The sequence below is a fragment of the Chelmon rostratus genome, chromosome 18 (genome assembly GCF_017976325.1).
Source record: "Chelmon rostratus isolate fCheRos1 chromosome 18, fCheRos1.pri, whole genome shotgun sequence".
NCBI lineage: Eukaryota > Metazoa > Chordata > Actinopteri > Chaetodontiformes > Chaetodontidae > Chelmon > Chelmon rostratus.
In genome coordinates this window covers 23,898,420-23,922,446 of record NC_055675.1, presented here as the reverse complement: position 1 = coordinate 23,922,446, position 24,027 = coordinate 23,898,420, and the positions used below count along the sequence as shown (strand labels likewise).

General features: G+C 45.3%; 2 protein-coding genes across 4 annotated transcripts; one reads left to right on the top strand and one right to left on the bottom strand.

Annotated features, from left to right (window-relative positions):
- Positions 1–8,098: 8,098 nt before the first annotated feature.
- On the bottom strand, positions 8,099–16,839 carry gnpat (glyceronephosphate O-acyltransferase). 3 transcript variants are annotated; one of them, XM_041958699.1, is made up of 17 exons: positions 16,672–16,839; positions 15,629–15,820; positions 14,827–15,003; positions 14,611–14,740; positions 14,308–14,435; positions 14,130–14,205; positions 13,713–13,864; positions 13,459–13,589; positions 13,117–13,367; positions 12,574–12,672; positions 12,293–12,457; positions 11,954–12,033; positions 11,688–11,828; positions 11,126–11,225; positions 10,822–10,915; positions 10,272–10,333; positions 8,099–10,186 (listed from the first exon to the last, which is right to left on the bottom strand). In XM_041958699.1, the coding sequence occupies exons 1-17, from the start codon at positions 16,693–16,695 to the stop codon at positions 10,143–10,145; spliced, it is 2,046 nt and encodes a 681-aa protein (XP_041814633.1). In that variant the 5' UTR covers positions 16,696–16,839; the 3' UTR covers positions 8,099–10,142. The 3 variants fall into 3 exon arrangements, 2 of the variants coding, with proteins under 2 accessions (XP_041814633.1, XP_041814635.1); XM_041958701.1 differs by having other exon boundaries at positions 15,629–15,815; positions 16,672–16,800; XR_006007665.1 differs by lacking the exon at positions 8,099–10,186 and having other exon boundaries at positions 10,291–10,333; positions 10,822–10,911.
- Positions 16,840–16,909: 70 nt separating this feature from the next.
- Positions 16,910–23,123, top strand: c18h1orf131 (chromosome 18 C1orf131 homolog). The gene is made up of 9 exons (XM_041958713.1): positions 16,910–17,089; positions 17,683–17,868; positions 18,152–18,252; positions 19,233–19,292; positions 19,504–19,599; positions 19,712–19,798; positions 19,963–19,997; positions 20,216–20,354; positions 20,507–23,123. The coding sequence occupies exons 1-8, from the start codon at positions 17,011–17,013 to the stop codon at positions 20,346–20,348; spliced, it is 777 nt and encodes a 258-aa protein (XP_041814647.1). The 5' UTR covers positions 16,910–17,010; the 3' UTR covers positions 20,349–20,354; positions 20,507–23,123.
- Positions 23,124–24,027: the final 904 nt, after the last annotated feature.

Here is a 24,027-nt window from a genome sequence, read left to right as displayed (position 1 = left end):
TAGTTCTTGTGATGTTTGAGATTAAAAACAATGAAATAATTAGTCCATTAGTCAATAACAAAAAAAGATAAGATAAGATAAGATATACTTTTATTGTCCTGGACTCTGTCCAGCTGCAGTTTTCAGGTGTAAACAGAAAAGAGAACCAAACAAGTACAGCAGCGACATACTTCACAGAAGTAAATATATATATATATGTATATAAACAAAAGTATATTGAAAATATATAAATACACACACGTATATATACATATATATACACACCTATATACAGGAGAGATATAAACAGATCATATTGCTAAAAATCAAACGACTTTGATGATCAGTTAACTGTTAGACTCAGTTTTCAAACTAAAAGGGAAACTTTCCTTCGTTCGACGTCTTAAATTATTAATTATTAATAATTAATTAATTATTATTATGAGTGTTCGTTCTTTGTCTCGTGTGAACTAAATGTCCTGATGTTGTCTGTTGGTCAGATCAAACAAATCCAGTGAAAACACAAAACTGTTCATCATTAATCGATCAGCAGATTAACGTGAAACCTGCAGGATGCTGAACGTCACGTGAGCGTCGAAGGATTTCTTTCTTAAACCTTTCACACCCGGTTCAAAGCAAACCCGCCACCTCTCGGCTCTCCGGTCCCGCTGACAGCGTCCCTGCACCTGGACCCCCATCAGTTTGAGGTCCACTGACCTCCACTCAGTCCACACAGCTTCAAAATAACAAAATCACACAAAAAATAACATGACTGAATGCAGCAATCATGAGACTGACAAACCTCAGCAACTCTGCAGTTCATTAGAACGAACAAAAATCCTCCGCTCAGGTGCTGAACACCGGAGCCCCCCAGGGCTGTGTGCTGAGCCCCCTCCTGTTCACACCGTACACCCGCGACTGCAATCAAACACATGGAGAGAAGTCTGCTGTGAAGTCTGCGGACGACACCACCAACATCACCGGATTTCAACAAACTGCTGCTCAGCGTCGACTACGCCAAGCAGCCGGGGGTGGACTTTAAAGACACACAGCTCAGTCTGCTGCGGTGGAGCTGAGGTGGAGCTGAGGTGGGGCCGAGGTGGGGCCAAGGTGGGGCAGTTTCCTGGCAAAGAAGCTCAGAAACTGAAGATGGTGAAATTCCTTCACAGAGGAGCATCCAGACTGTTTCTGGTCTGTGGCTGGACCAGGACCGGAGGACTCTACTGCAGGTGCCACCTACACAAGCCTGTGCTGTAGAATGATACATGGATTAACCTTCAGCCTTGTACCTAGTACAGAAACGTTGTGGAGGTCTTGACAGCAGGGTTTTGATCCGGACAGAGCCAGGCTAGCTGCTCCCCCTGGACTCTGGACTTCATGACTGTGGCATCGATGAATCTTTTAGCTTTTAGCAGGACAAACATGGCATGAAACGTTTTGGAGAGGCTGCAGGTTGCTGTGACAGACCTTCAGATGTAGTTCAGCCTGTCAGTCACCAGCAGACGTGACGTGAACTGGACATCTCTGCCGGTCACTGAGGAGCTCACTGAACAGTCATCCTTCTGAAACACGGTGCAGGTTTAGAGGAGCATGAGCCGGGATGCTCTGTGCAGAACTGGAGCTAATTGGTACAGATATGTGCTGATTGGCTGACGTGATTAAAAGCGTCTGGTCTCACGTCCCATTTCGGCTGCAGTCTCGACAGAATGTGAACCTCCTGTCGAGAAACAAGCTGCTCGTGGAGGAGACGAAGAAGCTATTAAAATGAGCTGAAACTCCAATCTGTGTTTCTGGCAGAGCTCGACAGCACGTGTTGACGGGCGCACGGTGCTGACGGAGGTGCGCGCCGCTAAGTGCCATCTCCTTTACGTTGTTTATAACACATCCGAGTATTACTTCATGAGAAATGTGCAAATTAGAGCAGCTTCTCTCAAGTCCGCGCCTGTCGCTGTGTCCCGTGAAGTGTGACTGTAAACGCTGCAAGTGCAGCCATCTTGTTTCTGTTCGCCACGCCACGTGATCCGGTTCAGTCTGAGAGCTTTAATTATAAAACACAGATGGAAGAAATGTGAACGTGTGACTCCTTCCTCTGTTAAGACAGCGTTTCTAAAAGGTGGAATGGAAACAGCAGCAGACTCATGGCAGCTGGTCACATGAGGAAGACCTTGACGTGTGACCGAAAGCTCCAGAAACTGAGACTTTGTGGTTAAAAAAGTTACTTACAAGATCAGAAAAAGGAGCTAAATTTGAGGAGTTAAAGCCACGCTAACACTTCTGTGAGGCTACCACGCTCTGAGCTAAATGCTAACATTAGCATGCTAACACAGCGACGACGCTAACATGCTGATGTTTAGCAGACACCATGAGACACCGTTGATTCAGAACGTCAGCATGCTAACGTGTGCTGATTGGCTGAGGCTAACAGGAATGTCGTTAGCAGCCGCTCTGAACTTCTGAAAATCAATGTTCTGTTGACCCGACCGTTAAGGTCTCTTCAATTCAAGCTTGTACCAGCGGAGTTCTTTCTACATCATCATCATACCACTGCTTGGCAGGACCTGGCTGATAAACTTCAATTGCAGTTAAACTCTTTTTGTTTCAGGAAGTTTTGTTTTTCAGTGAAGAGATTTCAGAGTGGATCAAAGTGCTCGAGTCGTTCTGCGGTATGATTACGACACATTTCACCTGAAAACACCTGAACCTTGATTTTATCGAGCGATGAAATAAACATTGTTTCATTTTCACCTGTGTCGACTCTGAAGTCAAAGTAAAGCTGAACGAACCCCCTCGCTGTCCTCCTCCTGTTCGTTTTACTGCTGAAATAATAACCCCGCCGAACAGCCGCTGTGCTCCGCCCTCCTCGCAGCGTCTCCTGATGGAGGCGAAGTCGACGATCAGTTCGCTCATAATAATAATCAAAGTTATTTTGGCCCCAGAGAGGCCCCGCAGCGTGGAGAGAGAGGAGGTTTACCCACCCTGTCATTTTAATTAGATCCAGATTTACCTTTCACTGTCTGCAAAAGCCCCCGCTGAGGACGCCACAGGTTCATTTGTCTTTGGGTTTTGTTTGTGAGCCTCCGCCACAGTCTGCTGCAGACAGGAAGTTGGCTGGGAAACGCAGCTCGACAAGACGTTTCACTGACTTTAGCACTTTGTGCTTGTGAGCCAGCAAACGCTGCTGTGGATTTCAGCTGCAGAGACACAAAATGTTCAGTATGTCGGTGCTGTTCATTCATTATTATTGTTGTTGCTGTGGGATTTTATGACGTTCAGAAACAGTTTCTTTGTCCTTTCAAATTAACTGAATCTTTACGAGATAATGAGAAGATTAAGAGGACAATGAAATGTAGATTTGTTACTGTCAGTCTTATCTTTATGAACTGACACCAGAGAGACTGCAGGGCCGTAAAACACGACTCTGAACGTCAGACAGCAGTGAGATCCGTTCAGAAAAGGTTTGTTATCGATTCAGCAAAACAAAGACTGAACAGAAGCAGTTTCGCTAAGTTTAGCTTAGCATAGAGACTGCAAGCGCACGAACAGCACACAAATCTGTAAAGAACGGCAAGTTTATTTATATGAGGTAGGAAAATTCAAAGTGTTTACATGAGACGTAACAGACATCAAGAAAAGAAGCACGAGGCGACGGACAGAGAGGCATTTAAATGAAGTTTAAAAGGAAAAAATGAAGCAGAATACAAATAAGCTCCATAAATAAGACACAGCTAGAGACAAAAGTGGAGGATAAAGACGTGAAGACATACGCCCTCACTTCATTTAATAAAAACATATTTTCTTGTCAGATGAGAAGAACAACACTTTCATGTCTGTACATTAAATATGCAGCTACTGCCAGCAGCTAGTTAGCTTAGCTTGCTTAGCTTGAGACTGAAAATAAGAATAAACTGTTCCTGAAATAAAACACTGCAGGAAGATCAGCAGGACGGCCGATGAACATGGACAGAGGCTGTTCACTGAAACTCTTCTGTCCAAAATCGTCTGTCAAATAACAAACCTCCATTTACAAAGGCAGCTCCAACACACACACACAGACACACACACACACACACACACACACACACACACACTCATGCCACTTCAATTAGATTCTATTGGATTTTATTAAATCTTCCTTGAGCGTTCACTTCGCGGCAGCATCCATCAGAGGATTATTATTTATCTTGCTGTCAAGAACTGGCAGCTCGTGGAATCCCACAGAGACTGAGAGTGAAAGTGTGTGTGTGTGTGTGTGTGTGTGTGTGTGTGTGTGTGTGTGTGTGTGTGTGTCAGCTCTGGTGTGTTAAACTTTAAAGCGAATGTGTTGCTCGGGCTGATTGCAGACATTAGTGCAGCATATTAGATCCACGCGTGTCCTTATTATGCAAATATAGTTAAAAATGCAAATGTTTTCATTCAGCACTAATCGCTGATCTGAGACCAGCTTATCTTTGATGTATTATAGAATAGAAGAAGAGGAATACATTAAGAATGAGTGGTGAGGGAGAGATCTGAAGTGCATCATTTAACTCTTATTGTTTGCCTCATTTGTGAGCTGCGATCAGCTGATCTCATACAGACAAACGCTGATTATATTCTATATCTTAATGCTGCTGATGATTTGATGTGGTTATGTGAGCGCTGTGTACGGTCACTTTTTATTCAGCCGTGCTCCTTTGGGGCATCTTCAGATGTGATTTGCTTCAGTCTGCTGGAGCCGTTCTCGGGGTTTGAGACGGTTTTAGCTGTGCAGACGGGCTCTCAGAGCAGCTTCTGCTCTGGAACTTGTCAGAATGAGTTCAGTGGTCTGAGGGGACAATCCTGAAACACTGTCGCTGAGACACTCCGTGTGTTTCAGAAGCTAAACACTTTTAATGTGAAGCTGCAGCAGTGGGACACGTTCAGTTTGCATCGGCAATAACTTTTCTAGGAATGTCGAGACAACGCTCATTTCATAAGACTGCAAATATATAAATCTCGCAGTGCTTTCAGCGGGGGGGGGGCATTGGCTCAGTCAACGACAGTGACTCAACAGACATTTACTAACTTATTAGTATCTTGCAGATTGCAACCAGCTGATTATCCCTCCACTCACCCCTTTTCAAGCATGGAGGACGACCTATGGTGGCCTTCAGGTACTGTAAAAAGTGAAGTGAAAGTCCCTCTTTACAGCCAGTGTTTGGTTTGTCCTTTCTGGGCTCCTGTAGAAAGATGGCGGTGCAACGTGGCCGTCTCTGTGGACGAGGAGCTGCTCCCTCTTTAGATATAAAGAGCTCATTTAAAGGTAACACAAACAAACCATTCTTATCATCAGGTGAGTCTACACGACCAAATCTAAATATTCAAGATTTCTTTATTGTCATTGAACCTAACATGTCAATGAAATTTGCATTGCAACCCCCACAAGATTATAAAAAAGATTATAAAATGAAATTAAGATACTAGAATAAAATAAACCAACATGCAGTAAAAATATTCGTAAATGTAATAAAAATATACAAGAAATGAAAATACTAAGACAATACAAACATACTAAACAATAAAATATTATATTCCATTTCTGCCAACAGATCCCCTTCAATCCATCCTCCACACTGGACCTTTAAATGTGAGCTAATTGGGATCTCCTGGACCCTCCCCTGGGATCCCTGGCAGGCCTCACACAGTATGTAAATGTCTCCGCCTCCAGCGCCGAGCTGATGAACTGGATCTGCTGGAGCCAACGAGCTGAATCCATCAGCCGACCATTACCTAAGGTTAACTGCTGAAACATTATCCACCAGGGTCCCTTTTTCTGCAATCAATTCCCTGCACAGACCTCCACAAACCCCTCCGGACACAGCGCCAGGCCGGCCGTGCACTCAGTCACACCTGCACACACACACACACCTGCACACACACACACAAAGTAAAGGAATAACAGAGGCCAGACTGGAAGGAACAAACACGGTGCACTTCTGCTCATAAAACAGCAGCTGTCTGCTGCTTGTGTTTCCCAGCGGCTGCCACAGGTCAGGAGGTGGTTTATTATGGGCCTGCCCTCCTGTGTGTGTGTGTGTGTGTGTGTGTGTGCGCACATGTGCCACCTCCACCCCCTCCGACACCGTTTGTCATAATGTAGCAGATAAAGTGCTGATACGGCTGTGGCTGACACTGTTATACACCACCACCAGAGAGATGGATGGATGGATGGATGGATGGATGGATGGATGGAGTGTGTGTATAAGCAATTCGCTATGGCAACTGTAGATGAAGCTGTAATTTGTCAGAGACGGAGTGAGTGTGAGAGAAAGGGCAATATGGATGGAAAGTGGTGGATTTGCTGGCAGCAGTCTCTTACTCAGCAGCAGAGCCACAAAACATGATGAAAAATGCTGCTGTGATAGTGTGTGTGTGTGTGTGTGTGTGCATCAACAACCTGCCATGAACAAACAGCTCACAGAGAGGCAAGCCTGCCACCTAGAGGCTGGTTGCATGTACTGATCTTCCCTGCATGTGAGTGTTTGATGCAAAATAAAACAAAAAAGAGAAAAAATCATATTTGATCGACAAAGTTAATCATGTTTTCTCACATCTCTGCTCTTTTCTGATACTTCCACCCCTGAAGGTTGAAGAAATACTGCAGAGGAAAGACGGAGCAGGAAAAATGAGTCAACTGGACCGCTGACAACTTTGACTTGAAGAGATCCTGAGCTGATCGACCCAGACGGCTGATAATCAATACACATGATTGATTGTTTTCAGGTCAGAACATTTAGAAAGCTGAGGTAGAACTGGGCTCCTGTCAATCTGAGGCGGTTTCACATGCAGCTGTCGTTTCAGCAGCGTCTCTAGTTTAGTTTCCTTCACATTTAAATCAGCTCCAATCAGTATTCTTATAGTCGGCACTGCATGGAGTGAGAGGCCCACACAGAGCGCTCTGCAGAGGCCCCCGGCTTTCAGGAGCTTTGAGAGTCTTTCAGCTGCTGGTTTTACGTCTCACAGCTGTTCAGACTGGTTTTATTGACTCTCACTGGTTTCATCTGGATCCTCTCCAACCAGAAGCTCTCCCACTGTACACCACCTGCCCAGCATCGAACAGGTGACGCACAAAGATGGCGACAGGCTGGAGAACACAGCAGAGCGTTCAGCAGGTAAAGAGCCAGATGTTTCCCTCAGGAGCTGGTGGAGACCAAAACAGAGCAAAAACAGAGAATCCTGGACTGATGTTCATCAGACTCAACATTCATGCTAAAGCTGCTCCATATATGATGGATGTGAAAAGAAGTTCTCCTTCATGCTTCATCCTTATTATCATCCACATTTTACCTGGATTTTATTTTTTCATTCTGTGGTTTTATGCATTGTCTTTTTATTTTCGTCCTTATTATTATGATTGAGTTGATTTTATTTATTTTTTCATTATTTTATCTATATTTATTATTTTATGTCCTGTCTATGTAAAACTCATTTGGTGCATGTGTTGTCTTGTAAAACACTTTGAGCTGTAATTCCTGTCTGAAAGGTGCTGTACAAATAAAGTTTATCATTATTATTATTATTATTGTTGTTGTTGTCATCGAAGGTGCTCATGCGTCAGTGTCATGTTTACAGTTTGTTGCGCTGCCCCTAGTGGCTGAAAAGATTTAAATCGTCATTAAAATGCTGTTCTGATGACGCTCATATCAAACCGAGTAAACTTTTAACAGGCCGTCAGATAACTGCAGGTTTTCCTGGACCTGTTTCAGGAATCTGGCAGTCACCAAATCTAGACTTTAATCTGGACCTGCAAACCTCTGAATCACCACCAGTGAAATATCTGCCTGCTGACTTTCCCTTGAGCAAGACGTGTCGTCCCCGCAGCATCTCTGAGCTCCAGGAAGTCAGTCGGGTTGTCCACCTGTCCCTGCTTTGTGTTAAACTTCACCGAGCAGCCGTGTGCACTGAAGTTCAAAAGTGCATCAAGTCCAAATTTCCTCTGTTAATTTGTGTAAACACATCAGCGTGAATAAATACTGTACGATCACGTCAGGTTTTAATCATTTACCCTCACATATCGTCTCTCAGCCGTCTGTCTCTGGAGGTCGTGACAGGACGATGGAGGGAATTCTAAAGAAGACTGCAGGTCATCTGCAACTGACAGTGTTTAAAAAACTTTATTAACATGCTTTAGTTTTATCAGCCTGTACATTCAGTACGAAAAGGCCAAACCCAACACACACACACAAAAACAGGATTATATGCAGGAACACACACACACACACACACACAGAGTCAAATATTTAGACATCAAACAGTATAAAAGCTGCACTGATGCTGAACCGCAAACAGTCACTGACTGACACGCTGACGTGTTGAGCTGCAGGCGTGTCGAGCTGCGGGCGTGTGGACCTGCAGGCGTGTGGACCTGCAGGCGTGTTGAGCTGCAGGCGTGTGAACCTGCAGGCGTGTCGAGCTGCGGGCGTGTCGACCTGCAGTTGACTGATAGCTGACCTCAGTGAGCGAAGCCTGAGAACACGTTTAGTTTTGGCGATCAGAGATTTGGATATTTGACTGTGGTCTTTTTGCTGAGTGGACTTTAACATGTGGAGTTTAGTTGGTTGGTGTTTTAGCCCCCACCCCTCATATAACTGCCAAATCTTATTTTAGTGGCATCAGCGGGAAAAAAGCCAAAACTTTTATTTGAATGCGTTCTGATGAAGCTCTCGTGTGTTAAACTATTAACAGATCAAGAGAAGAACTGGAGTCAGGGAGAGAACCAACCAGGACCCCCGCCAAGCATAAAAGTGGCTTTGAATTAGACACTCCCCATCATTATCCTGATATATATTTGCTAATTTCAGATGATCGTAGTTTGTAAAGTTCATCAAAGTTCTTGTTTGGCCACTTTGTGTCGAGACTAAACTCTGAATGACGAGTTTGAGAGATTTGGCTTTTTCAGAGCTGCATCAGAAAACGTGTTGGTCTTCTCGGCAAACTCGGGTCTCAGATTGGCACCGATATTAAACATTTAGCGAATCCTGGTCCAGGACCTGAAACCGTCCCAGAGAACCTGCAGCTGTTCGGATCCACCTGTTCTGTAAAACCTCAATCTGCTGCAACACTGGAACCAGTGTGAACACGGCTAATTCACCACCAATAAATAGTTTCATAACGAGGATTTTTTCACTAATCTAATGTGGAAAATTTGATAAAAATTAAATGAATGATCCTGAGTCACCGTTGGCCTGATGCTTTAAAGCTCTGACCTGTTATTCTGTTATTAGCATCCCTCCTACTCTCCTTTATTTTTGCCTTTTCTTCCTTCCTGTAACAAATAATATCAAGTCTGTGTCCTTTTCACGATAAACAACTTTAATATATTCCTACTTTAAAAAAATCTGCAGCTATGAAGCAGCTTCACGAACGATTCCGGACGTGAGAAAACACGTAAACTACCTCCAACAGAGAGCAGACGTTTGCTTTGGTGCGGCTGGGAGTGCTTCAGTACAAGTTACTGCACTTTCAAATGGAGTTTGGCAGCGATGCGACACTGGCGTCAGCCGAGAGCGTCGTCTCCACGGTGTAAACAGCCCGAACCAGGAGGCTTTAAACAGCGCCACCTGGTGCAAGCTTTTAGAATCGAGTCTGAGGCACATTCAGCTCAATTCTTTTGTTCTTTCTTGAACCAAAATCTAAAATATGAAACCTCCCCAAAGCTTTTTACCCATTTTAGCAACCAGAGAAATAGAAAACATGTGTGACGATGTGGGTCCACAGCACAACGCATGAACAAATTAAAGTGCTCCGAACAAAAGAGACAAGAAGAAGAGAAAAGAGGCTGCAGCTCAGACGGACAGCAGACAGAGAGGAAGAGGAAAGCCAAGAATCGAATCACTGGCGGAGAACAGCTGGAACATCCTGCTCACGGCGAAAGGTCGGTCATTCAGAGTGAGCCGAACGGCTTCATGACGAAGCTTCAGACGCTCGGCTGAGCGTCGGCTTCATGAGCTTCTACATATAAAAAGTTTTTTAGGAGAAAGTCACACGGAGAGAAGAGAAGCAGATAAAAGGCGCTGAGCTGTCTCCAGGTGGAAACTCTTTGTTCCACCTCTCACAGAAAGCGGTTTGGAGTCGGGCCGACCGACGACGTCGACTTCAGGGAAGAAGGTTCGAGACGTCTCCGTCGCCCTAACGAGGAGGACGAATCAGAGGCGAGCGGCGACGGCTTTCTGAGTCGGCAGTTTTCCTCCTGGACAAAGAGACGCGTTCGAGGTTAGTTCGAAAGGAGAATCAACAGTCACACTGTTTGTTCCTGCTGACAGCTTGTTTCTTACCTAAAGTGTCTTCCAGCGAGTTCACCATCACCTTGTTGACCTTCAGAGTCCCCTGATCCGCCCTGAGGACAAACACTGAGGTTAGTTCCAGCTCAGGACAAGCTGGATCAGGACAGACCAGGACAGACGTCTCAAAACCAGAGCGGATCAAACCCAAACTGTCCTCGTGGCCAGATGTGACGACAGGTGAGTGGGACAATGAGACATCTGTTCATTGATTTCTGTAAATATCTGCTGATTCTGAATCTGATGCAGCAACTAAAGACTGGGAAAGATGTGGAACGCTCCAGAAACACCTGTTTGGATCATTCCACAGGTAAACAGGCTGATTGGTAACAGGTGATAGCATCATGATTGAAAGGCTCAGTGGTTCACAGTGAGGATGGAGCGACGTGATTGGATAAAGAGATTAATACCTGGACTCAGGAATACTTCAGGAAACTGTTGGATTGATGATTGATTCTGTTGTTATTGATGTATCACAGTTCAGACTTTCTTGGAAAAACCGATCAAACCAATCAGAGACACAAGACGATGAAAACCAGCTCACCCTTTGATTTTCTGAACAGCTCCAAGTCTCAGCAGAGCTGCCAGACTGTTCTTCTGGAGGTCAGACGACAACACCTCAGTGTGCCTTAGTCTGCCTGGAGAACACACGCACGCACGCACGCACGCACGCACGCACGCACGCACGCACGCACGCACGCACGCACGCACGCACGCACACACACACACACACACACACACACACACACACACACACACACACACACACACACACACACACCTCTGTTACAGCCTGTTGAGGTCGAAACAAGCAGAGATCATCGAGAGACGTTTAAAGAGAAAAAAACCTGCGAGAAGATGTTTGATGATGAACCTGCGGACGGCAGGAAGGAACTGCTTCTCTGTCAGAGTCTCAGTGGCCTCCTCACACAGGAACCTGCAGACCACCTGAGACCACACACACACACACACACACACACAGCCATTAGGATGAATGATGTGTTAACAGCTCCCTCTAGAGGACACCTGCAGTGTAACACTAACGGCTCCCTGCAGGAGTTCAGATGCTGTGAAATGAATTTGTTCATGAAGTGTGATGTTTGCATGGACTGTACCTCCTGGATGGAGTATACGTGTGTGTACCTGCATGTATCTGCCTCAGAGCATGTTCAAAGCCATGTAAGGATGCAAATACATTAACTGTAAGAGAATAATACCAGTTTGGTCGTGTGTGCATGTTCTACTTTTAAAAATGGACATGTCCTGTTATTACAGGGTGAAACAGATTTGACAGTCGAGCAATTTAAAAGATTTCAAGAGGTCTTATCTGTCTTAAATGGTCAAACTAAATGAAACGTTCACATCTAAAAAAGTTCAGTAGCTTTTTTAAGCGTTAAGCGTCTCTCTCACCTGGTATCCCTGCAGGAAGGGGTCCAGCATACTGGTAAGGAAGTCCAGTGTTCTGTGTCCTCTTTGTGTTACCAGAACCTCCTGTTGGGTCACCTGCAGAGCCCCGGTCTTCTCCAGCAGGTAACAGGCCTCCTCAAAGTCCTGCAGCACAGGGGGGGACACATGAAGCCTGTACTGCTCGTCTGAATGGTTGATTTACTGCAGGGCATTCAGTTCTCATTCAAACATTTATTTCATTATGTAACGGTATTTAAATTTGCTCTCACCTGCACAGTAGCTCCAGGACAGAGGATGAACTCATTGGAGAACATGTTTCTGAGGAAGCTGAAGCTGTTGAAGACCTCCTCTGGAAAACACACAATAATCAACATGAATGAGAAACAGCCAGCAAACATTTAACACCTGTGTCAGATGAAACTCTGAGGAAAATCTGCTGTTTGTTGTGGATTTTCTCCGCTTCTGGTGGGTTTAATTCAAGCACCAATTTCCATTAAATAAATGCATTAAATTAAGAGAAATCCTTCACTCGCTCAGGTCGTATTGTTACATCATATAAATATATATATGTGTGTAATACTGCAGTTAACCAGCAGGGTCAGTCTTACGCTTCAGGTTGGAGGAGGCGGCGTTGAGGGCCGAGGCCAGCAGAGCCGGGCGGAGGAAGAGGTGCAGCGCCTGGTTCCTGTAGGAGGCGCAGGAGAGTATGACGACCGCCTGGCTCAACAGCGCCTCCTCTGGAGTGACGGTGCTGCCTGGTCCCACCTGTCCTCCTGCATCAACACACAGGGACCGAGGCTGCTACACTGGAAACACTCTCAGCAGACGACATTCAGTGAACGGTTTCTAACACTGGAACAAAAGGCGGGAATCAGAAACACATACAAACCTTGTTCCAGTGCCAGCTGGACTCGGCCCTCGCAGATCCTCAGCAGACCTCGATGCAGGTGAAGACTGGAGGAAACCACCTCTGCTGGAGCCGTGTGGTCTGAAGGAGAGAGGAGAGGAGAGTCAGGGAAGTGTTCATGATGTGCTGCGTTTCCTGCCACGGTCACATCAGAACCAATCAGCTGCCAGGACTTCCTCCTCTGAGCGTCGTCATTGGTCACAGTCAGATTAGCAACCTGTGACACTTCAGCTCGTCTCTATGAACAAACATCTGCAGTTAATTCAAAGAAAAGTTCCTGAAAAGTTAAATCGGATGACAGCTGATGGGTCCGGAGATGACGTTTCCAGTGCGTCCCGCCTCTTTTGCTGTTCGCCTGCACGCAACTACACCCTGCTCCAACGTGATTGGTCGCTCTGTCTCTAGAGATGAGCCTGAGAGTCAGTGCTGGTCCTGTTCTAGACTGTCACAGCACATTGTGAACTCGATCAGAGCCCGCAGCATCACTGTGAACTCTGATGGATCAGTTCTGGGTTCAGACCGTACCGGGCCAGTGGAGGAAGGCTCCGTACTGCCGGGAGACGTCCCTGAGCCACACGGCTCGTGAGGTCAGCTCCTCCAACGCCAGCCCCCGCTTCCGCCCCGCCGCCTGGTTCTGGTGGTGGTCCTGGAGCAGCAGGGAGGCCAGAAGGACCCACGGCTTCAGGACCATGTTCTCCTCCTGGGCCCGCACCAGCCTGTAGGCCGAGTCGTTCACGAAGCCGTGGATCTCCTCGCTGGGCCTCGCTGGGATGTGTCTGCAAACAGGAAGCTGACGGTTAGGCCTCGTTCCTGGACTGTGTCCAACCAGAAACAGGATGCTAATTACAGAACGCTGACGTGTCGTACCTCGGCACCAGGTTGAACTGGCAGCGGTTCACTCTGCCCTGCGCTAAACTCCTGACAGACACGGGCTGACCGAAGTACACATGGATGCTGCCGTAGTCTTCGCTCAGGACCTTCCTGGCTTTAAACAGACCCTGCAGAGAGAGACGAAGCAGGGACGTTTAAAGACACGTCTCAGCACAGACTGCGTGGACAGGCTGCAGAGTCACAGTTCAGATTTTATATCAAACGAATCACGTTTAGAAACAGGCACTGACTGAAGTGGACTCTTTGGGTTTGGGTACACCCAGCAGTTCTCTGGCGTAAAGCGCCTCCTCCAGGATCCTCTCATAGCTGATGCTGACCGGGACCAGGCTCACATCAAACACCTCCCCCTTAAAGAACGGATCCATGACGATGTTCAACAGACCTGACGGAGGACAGAAAGACGAGAGGGACGATAAAATGAGTCAGTCAGATCAGCTAAAAGTGGGAAAATCCTGTTAAAACGTGTTGAAAATACACGTTGATGCTTCGACTTTGCTCGTTCTTAACGACGCTGCGATCATTTTCTGTTTGCATTTATGTTTCAACGTGAAAACGTGGTTAAAGAAAGACGGGACACAGGGTCTGATCTGCGTCTCAGTGACCATCTGACTGCAGATGTGAAGCTGGGAGACTTCAGATCCACTTACCTAACTTTGGTGTCAAAGACTTGGACGTTCGGCTTCTGGTCCCCTCGAGGAAAAATTCAACTGGTGCAAATCCATTCTACAGAGACACAGAAATCAGAAATAATTTCTTCCAATATTGTGCATCTGCAGTGTAAGATACCAAAGCCACAACAACCGGAGGACAGACAAGCGTCCTCACCTTCAGCATCGTCTTCACATACTCCGAGAAGACAGACCAGTACAGCTTGTCTCCACCGAACGACCTGCGAATGAAGAAAGCTCCAGACATCCGCAGCATCTCCCCAACAAACTTCATCCCCATGAAGTCTGCAGGAGAACACAGGCTGCAGGTTAACGTGCAAATCAGCCCTTTAAAGAGGAGCGTTTCAAAACCTGAACACACCTTCAAACAGGATGTGAACATCATCGGCTCATGCATGTGTGTGTGTGTGTGTGGATGTCTGCTAACTCAGCGCATCACTCCGGTTCTTTCAGCGCTCACCCATGCCGGCGGCGATGACAGGCAGAGCCAGGTCGTACGTGTACAGGATGTATGACATCAGCAGGAAGTCCATGTAGCTCCGGTGGCTGGGTAACAGGACGACCGGGTGTTCCTGAATGACCTGCTGGAGCTACGAACAGAGCAAACACCAGGTCGCTGAGTGATGTGTTTCACTTTTCCTCCAACCTTTAGAGTCCAGGAGGTGTGTATTCTCACCCTCTGGATGCCCTCTTCATTGACGCAGATGCTCCTGAACAAGGTTTTAAAGACCTTGCTGAGCGTGAAGGCAAAGAATCGAACGGTGCTGAGCTGCAGAGAGTGAGCCATCTCCTCCAAGATGGCCGACGCCTCGTCCTGGACGTCATCAGCGGCCCGGCCCGTCTCTTTGGAAACCTGTAACAACAAACAATGTGATCCTGAAGTGTGAATGTCTTTTTAATCTTTAATGTCTGAAAACAATAACATCTTTATTCGTTTTTTTAAACTCCACTTTCTGCAACAGCCTAAAAAAACTGAAACTGAAACTAATGTAATATTCCGCTTTAAGTTAGTGAACAATGTTGTGTTCATTATTATTATAAAATGTACAGGTGCACATTAATATAAATGATGTGCCCCCTGGTGGCTGCCTGCAGTACAGGGCATGAATCCTACCTGCAGGTTAGCAGGTGGAACACGGGCCAAGCTAAAGCACATCAAATCAAATGCTTTCTGTCATTCAGGTTGTTATCTGTCAATGTTAAGTATGTAATGCTATAAACAGGGGGTGTGGCATCATGATTGACAGCTAACTCTAACCTCCCACTGAGTGTGGTGGTGAATGGGCGGGGCCTTGACGTGAGAGTCCATGCAGAAATCCTCCCAGCTGGATTCTGGAGTCTCTCACTAACAACACTTAAAACTGCACAAAAACACGACTTCTCTTCACTAAACTGACGAGTTTTCAGTGAAACCTTCAGACCACATCTGTCAGGTATAACCAGAACGGCAGCCTGCTGTCACTGAACCTCCACTTTACCTGACGGATGACATAGTGCAGCTGATCAGACTGAAGCACCATGCTCTTCAGCATGCTGGCTTTGCAGGGCGTCACTCCTTTGTAAAGAACAGGAGTGTAACACCTGAGGGCGTATCTCAGGTCGCTGGAGTTCCTCCTCTCCTCCAGGATGTCCTCGAAGTCATCTCTTTTCTTCAGCACGGGGTCTCTGTGCTAGAAAAACCAGGACAACTACAATCAGACACTTTTCCAGACTTCTCAGCTGTTTATCTTTGGAACCATAAAGTACTTTAATTTACTTTTTTCTTGATAAACTTTAGTGTAATGTCCTGGTTTTCACATGGACACTGTGACACAGATTTTACAACCAAACATTGACAGCTGCAGTGTTACTGATGTGCAGACAAATAGATGGTGTTGGGTTCAGGACACCTGTCTCACCAGCAAGAATAAAAGAGTCCTGCATTCAAAAACATACCTCCATCCATCCATCCATCCATCCATTATCTATACACCGCTGAATCCTTTGCAGGGTCACGGGGGGGCTGGAGCCTATCCCAGCCGTCTCTCGGGCGAAGGCAAAAACATACCTTTTTATTTTATTTTATATATTTATTTTGGGCTTTTCTACTTGTAATTAAAGGTGCTCTGCAAATAAAAGCATATTTTCCACATCTGCAAGAAGACAACTAGGCGACAGTGATACCTGGAGGAATACCTGCAGAGTTACAGCTAATAAAGCAGGAATCAGTTCATGGTTTCAACACACTGATACTGCAGGAATCCTTCACACACACACACACACACACACACACACACACAGGGCTGGAACAGTCCGAGTGTGAAGTGACAGTCTTTATAACAGTGTAAAATACCGCTGGGCTGAGCATTAACCTGTCCGATCAAGCACAGGTGACTTTTCTGTATTATTTTCAAGTCAGACCAGCTCGTGTCGATGCTTTGTTGTTCCAAAAGTATGAATTTTACATTCACCTGTGAGAGCGAGCTGAACGACAGCACAGAGCTAAGTGAGCTTAGCCTCCTGACAGACATCGCATACGTACCGAATAAACAGCTCCGGATGCCATGTTTATCACACTTCACAAGCACATAGACGCTGCAGCCAGTGAAGATCTACGAGCACCGATATTTTCTGCTGTTCTTCCTCTTGATTTAACACTTTTCGTCAATCAGTGCGCCTGGAGAAGTTCGCATGGGCGTGTAAACTGACATTTCCGTGGCACTTCCGCAAGTACGGTAGCCGGGAAGGACCAACCCGGTAGTACAGCGCGTCCCACGTGCCTTAGCAGTTTGTTGTCGCTCGTAACGGTAACGTTACTGTTCTGTTGTTACCGTTTACGGACGGTCGTTTGTCGTTAAACTGCTTGAACCATTATCTTAAAATGAACTCGGGAACAAATGGAGAAGCGGACGAGGATCGACTCTTTCTTGAACAAGTCTTGGATAAACTTTATGACTTTGGTAAGTGTAGTTAGCTCGGCAGCTAGCTTTACTAGCTTGCTTTAACACGCTGATGTTGTCTGAAACAGACTCAGATTTGTTTTAGCGTGGGTGTCCTGTCACAAAATAAATCTTAAACCAAGAATAATATATTCGTTTTGTAATTTGTTGCACTTTTTAGCCAAACAGTTGAAACTATACTAATGTTAGCTTAACGTAACCCTAATGCTAACGCTAGCTAGTTGGCTGTCAGTCGTAAACATTAAATGGAAAAGGTGTAAAGGGGATTCCTCGTGAATCCAGCCGACTGTGTAACGTCTGTAAGTTATTTATTATAACTTTACTGAGAGGTCCTGTTGTTACAGTTCAAGGTTTATCGTGGGAAGTTAAATTAGTGGTGCTCAGCAGTGAAAAAGTCTTGAAGGAATTAATCAGCTCTTGTGCAGGACACTGAAATCATTGAAGTACGTCCCTAACATTTATATCCATGTTTTTTTCTTGTTAAAATAGAAAGATGAAGCTCTGCTGTTAATTGTCGTGATGGGTGCACAGTGATACACAGTGATGTTGCAGTGAGATTTATTTCATGCTCATGTTGGTGACGGATGCTGCAGGTAAAGGACCGGCATCAAAAAAGAAGCTCAAGTCTCAGAAGAAGAAAAAACGAAAAAGACACGATGAAGAGGAGGAGGAAGAAGAGATCCCGACAGTCAAGGATATCTGCAGCGACGCTGACGACCTCGGAGCAGACTGTGTTGGTGGTGAACACCAGCAGAAACATCCAGAGACTGAACAGACAGGTGCAGCATCGCAGCAAGCTGTGTCACAGCACCACCCACATGTGAACTAAAGTCCTCCATCGACCCCTTTAGTTTCCAGGAGTCAAACATCAAACATTGATGATTAAAAATGCTACATTTGGCACTTAAACTAATCAGGAATCAGTGTCTTATTGTAGCATGTCAGGCTCCATACACACTGTATGTACAGCTGTCTATAAAATGATGATTTCAAACCTCCTCCCATCTTCCATGCTTCATGTCTCCACTCCTCCTCCTCTCATTGGTCGAATGCCTTACTCAGGTCCAGCCATCCGGCAGGTGAGCCAGGTGGAGGTTGTGACATTTCAGGACCCCAGAAAGAAACTGAAAGCCAAGCAGACGCCAGACCCCGACAAAGTGCCGGTAAGTCTCCAGTTCTGTGCTTTAGCCTCCTCCGTCTGCTGCATTTCTGCATTACAAACACTTTTATTCTGTTTGCTGTGGGACGGAGGTCACATCTGTCTGAATTGTGTCTCTGAGGATCTCTGGATCATTTATTAAACTTTTTCAGGACACAAGCTTCACAACAGTGTAATGACTTCCTCCAGTCTTGGTGTTCATGAGCGTATTGTTGTTTTCATTATCAATTAATCTGCCAGTTATTTTATCAGTTAATCGTTTTGTTTATTAGAAAACAGCTGTTCTAATTTCTCCCGGCTCGAGGTGATTTATTCATGCAGCTTGTTTTATTGACTAAATATCCAAAAGATGCTCAAAGATATTCAGTTCACTGTCCTGTATAACAAAAAAACATCAAATCCTGACAGCTGAGATTTGATGGATTATCAAAATAACTTCTGACAAATTTCCTGTTTATTGACTAATCAATTACTCTAATCATCACAGATGTACTGATACACAAAAAAGAGTCAAAAATATGTATGGCTACTGAGACATTCAGGTTTATTTAGCAGTGAAATCATCTGTTTTCATGCACTTCTGCTGAAAAATATCATGTAAACTGGATTAAAATGATCTGGACGTGGAGCTCTTGTATCATTTGCACTGTAAGATTTAGCCTTCCAGGTTTAAACTGGCAGTGATGCTCAGTTTCCGTCCCGTGAAGAACAGATGTGAAGTGAATCTGCTTTTGCATGAGATGTGACAGCAAATGTCTTTGCCACATAAAGCAGATGTGGTGTTTGACTGACCCTGGATCTGTCGCACAGTTCATTCTCCATCAGTCTATTTGTTTAAACGCAGAACACTTTTCTTCTTGGAAGCTGACATGTTGAGACGTGAGCAGCTCCGGGTACCCGCGTGACCGCTGGTCAGTCCTCTCTGTTCATGTTCATCTTGTCACCATTGACTTCACCCTCCCTCTCTGCTCTCGTCACTTCAAGGCCCCTCAGACGACCGAGAAGAAGCAAAGCGTCCAGATAGAAGAACTCAGTTTGGAAAAGGTGTGTGTGTGTGTGTGTGTGTGTGTGTGTGTGTGTGTGTGTGTGTGTGTGTGTGTGTGTGTTTTTTTTTTCTCATGGCTTCATTATTTAGTTTTTTGTTGTATGAGACTGTAAACTGTTGCACTCTGAATGAATTCAGTTATCTAGCACATAGCATGTAGCATGTAGCCCGTGTTTGGCCTCACGCTGTGCTTGCGTGTTTCGCCGTCAGGCTCGTCTCGAGGTCCATCGCTTTGGGATCACGGGCTATAAGAAGGAGCAGCAGCGGGTGTTCGAGCAGGACAGAGCCATCATGCTGGGAGCCAGAGTAAGCAAAACTTGTGATGGAAATATTTAATTAGCATCAAGCTGCAGAGGTCTGTAGATTTTTTTAATAACAGAGAGACAAACTCACGAATGAATTATTGTCTGATAATCAGCCTCCAAAGAAGGAATTTGTCAACTACAAGAAGATGCAGCAGCAAATCAAAGAGAAGAAGCAGAAAGCAAAGGAGGAGGTTCAGCCGGTAAGACCCGCACCTTCAGTCAGTCTCAGGTGTGATCCAGACTGACCCAGTTCTAATGACATTATGAGCAGATGGATGTCGTTCTTCTGTTCGTTAAAGGGTTATTGGGACTGTAATTAAATCATTAACATGTTCTTCTTGCACTCTGTATCACTGCTCTGTAGGACCTGAAGAAAAAGAAGAAGCAGAGTAATCAAAGGTGAGGGAGGCAGCCATGTCTGAATATACACCTGATTATCACACCTGTATGTCCTTGTATTAATTACGTAATTAATTAACCCTACTACTGTGGGAATTTGTGCTTAATCGGCCAAAAGAGCTTTAGTGAGGTCAGATACTGAAGGTCTGGCTCGTCTTAGCATAAAAATCCACAGTTACCACAAACTAATCGTCCTCCTGTGCTGTCATCTCCACCAGGGGCAAGAAGAAGAAGGTGTCCTCTGGTCCTGGCTCCGCCCCCACAGGCCAGGTGGGCCGCTTTAAGAACGGCATGCTGATCCTCAGCTCCAAGGAGATCCAGAAGATCAAAGGCAACAAGCGAGGCAAATAGATGAGGGTGAGTGTGTGTAAATCACCTGAGAGGATGAATGAAAAGGTGTCAGGACACCTGCTGGTCTTCACTCTGGACTTTAGTCTCAGAACTACACTAAGCCAAGCTGAAGGACTCGAGTGTTAACAGCGGCTGAATGTGTGTGTTCATGTTTGCAGGTGAGAGATTGAAGCCTCCAGGATGTGGAAATGGAAGAAGCCGGTCTGAGACTCGGGCAGTGACTCAGCTCCCTGCAGGACTGTTGGCAGTGTTACGAGGACGAGAGCTGAATACGATGTGAGCTGTGAGGCCGCGGTCTGCAGGAAAGCACGAGACGGTGTCGCTGGTGGGCGTGTTGAATGGACCCTGAAGCTGCACCGTGGCGGGAAGCTGATGCAGGAAACTGGACACTTTGTCGACTCGTTTTCCATCACAGTTAATTTATTTAGTTTTTATAAACGATCCAAAAAAAGGAGACGTTTGCGTGTGTGGTGTTTCACGCTGTAAAGGTTTTAAAATGATACGGTTACAATGCTTCTCATATACAAACCATGTAGTCGTACAAAACATTCACATTTACATTGGCAGGAAGCGGGGGGGTCATGACAGGACAGATGGAGGTCATTTTTCAAAGAAACACACACAAACACTCCAGTTTCTCCTTGTAAACCGTCACACAGACAACGTCCAGCAACGAAAACGATGCGTTCAGAGGGACGACGGCGGCGAAACGAGACGTGTGATCTGGCAGTGTGCGTCTGGGTGAGGTCACAAATTCTCACGCCGTTTCCTCGAAGCAGCTTTTTGTGTCATTTATATGTTTAAAAAAGGAGCAGAGGAGATTTAAAGCTCATCTGCAGCACATCACACGTTTCACGCTGTTAGCTGAGCTGCTGAGGTGTCTCTTTTTAACCCGCAGCCCCCCCGCTGTCGGCCGTACACAGGACACATCGTCAGCAACCTTCAGCTGTCACACTGAACAAATTCAACAGGGTAATATACAAAAGAAAATAAATATGTCATTAAATATATTTACATACTTTATGGAGTAAATAGATCTGCCATCTGTTGAAGTTAGTTATCAGCAGTGACGTGCTTTCTCCCAGCACCATGTCCTGAAGTTCAATTAGTAAAATATCTGACATTCATGGGTGGGTAAGTGTGGGGAGAGGACATGCCATACAAGACCACATCTAGACGGGAGTGACTATAATGTAACTCATTTTAAATACGTGATTTTTCTCATAAAGTTTTGTTCTGAAAGGAAAAGGCGTGACCTCATTTGACCTGATTGGCTGTCTGGCTCTCTGAGCCTCTGTTAGCCGTGAGTCCCTCCGGTAACGACTTCCTGTGTGGCGTTTTGACATCAACACAGCCAGCAGACACCAGAAGATAGAAACGCTCCCCCTGCGGTTGTATGATAGACTCCTCACTTCGCTCCTGGGCCTAAAATCTGCTCCTGGTTACAGCAAAGTCAGCCTGGGGGCAGGTTGACTTCGCACCTCTCCTCTGGTGTGGGACGATGTTTGGAGGGGGAGGCTGAGCCGACAGCCTCCCATGATGCAGATTTAGCCCTTAGGTGGTGGCTGGCAGTCGGGGGAGCATCAGAAAAAATCCCCTTTGGCAGATAGTCAGACGTTTGCTTTCTGGGTCGAGAGAAACTGGTTCAAATCCTGACTTTAACACGAATGCTGCATTCAAGTCATACAGGGAGGATGGGAAATGGAAGCGCTTCCAGGAAGCACTGCTACCATATACAGATTAAATTCAATCCAATTTTCAATTCAGAAATTCAAATTGAATTATTTTTATTTAATTCTTATTGCCTTGATTTATCATGAGAAATGCAATGAAATGATTCATTAAACCTGCAGTAACAGCCTTTGGCCACTTGGGGGCAGCAGAAAATTTTGCAATGTCAATAACATGTAATCACCTTTCAAGCTGTTGAGCCTGTTAGCAAACCAAATATTCAATTGTAGCTACATTATTCTCTCTCTTTTAGCTCTGTTTTTGGTCTCCTCCAGCTGCTGAGGGAAATATCTGGCTCTTAAGATGCTAAACGCTTCACTGTGTTCACCAGCTAGCCGCTAACTGTGTGTCTGCTGTTGGACAGTTAGCAAACAGTGGGTTTTTAGAGCGTCTTAGATGCTACGAGAGCAGTCAGAGAGTAAAGTGAAAGGCCAAAACAATGAGCTAAAAGATGCTAAAATGCTACATAGAACAGAGTCAGACGCAGCTTCATCACTACACGCATTACTTTCACATTACACGAGTCATTTGATCTGGATATTTATTATCCATCTTTCCCACATTACTTGAATGCAGCATCAGGTGCAAACAGCCAGTGAAGCTGCTTGGCCTAAATGTTGGTTAAATTGCTTCCTGTTTGCTGTTCTGGGATGTAAATGTCTTAAATTTAACATTTAAGGTAACAGCTTTGATTCATAAATAAATACATAATCCCATATCCATCTCTCAAAAAGGCGCAATCGTTATTCTTCAGTCGTGTTTGTTAATTAAAAACAAATATAATCCCAAAAATAGTACCAACCGAAGCTGAAAGATCTTATTATACCTCTGTAATGCTCTATAATTAGATTATTAGAAGAAAAAAAAGGTAACCACAGGCTAACACATTATAATGAATCTGCTGTTGTACTGAAAATAGACCTAAATATCAGTTAAAAAAGAAATATTTCCATTGTGTTTCTGTTCAGGTGTATTTAAAGTTTGTGTTGAACTGAGAGTTTAAATAACTCGTTAGATGTCAGTGCTGCCTGCATTTATAATTTGTCAGCGTGTTTATATAAAAACTTGTAAAATATAAATGACTATTTCTTGTCCCTGATTAAACATTTGGATATCATGAGATAGTAAATGATGCAAGTTATATTGAGAAACGTGGCCCTTTCACAGGAAATGTGATGTTTGCTGACAGTTTTTTAAAAAGTCAGCAAAGATTTAAAGGTGTGAAAAAGCCGGCTCTTATTGAAGGAGAGGAGAAATGCATGAATCCTGTTGTCGCCACCGTCCACCAGCAGGGGGCGAGCTGTGGTCGTGGCTGGCTTTAACGTCAGTCAGCAAAGACAGTAATACAGAACACTATTTACAATACAGCTTCAGATATGTTGTAAACTTGTTCGATGCTTAATCCATGCTTAATATCACCGTCATAATCACAACTCGCACATATTTACAGTTTGTAGGTTTCCATTCGCACATAACTCCAGTGTTTGTGTGGCGGGTCAGTCTCTAACTTCTCTCTCACACTCACAACATCACAGGGAACAGAAACAAGATCAAACAACCTTCAAACAAACTCGTCCATCCTCTGCTGCGCCGAGTGATCGGACGTACACGGCGACGTACGTTCGAGCACGTTCTCGCCTCAGTCACAGTGGTTTGGTTGAACGTTGAAGCTACTGTCCTCTCCAGGCTGCCGTATCCCATCCCTGATGAGAAGCTGTACCTGATGTGACCTTTCAGCATCGTTTTCAGCCCGACAGCGTCTGACGCTCCGCAGAGAGACTGAGAGATGAGCACAGAACCAGATCACCTAGAAGACCACCACACTTTGCTCATGCCTCTGGAGGCTAATCGAAGCTAACTGAAGGAAGGTTTGGCTCAGTTCCATTTCACTTCAGTGTTTGGGGTGAAAGCAGAGTCTGGGAGAGGCTGCAGGAAAAGCTCCTGCAGG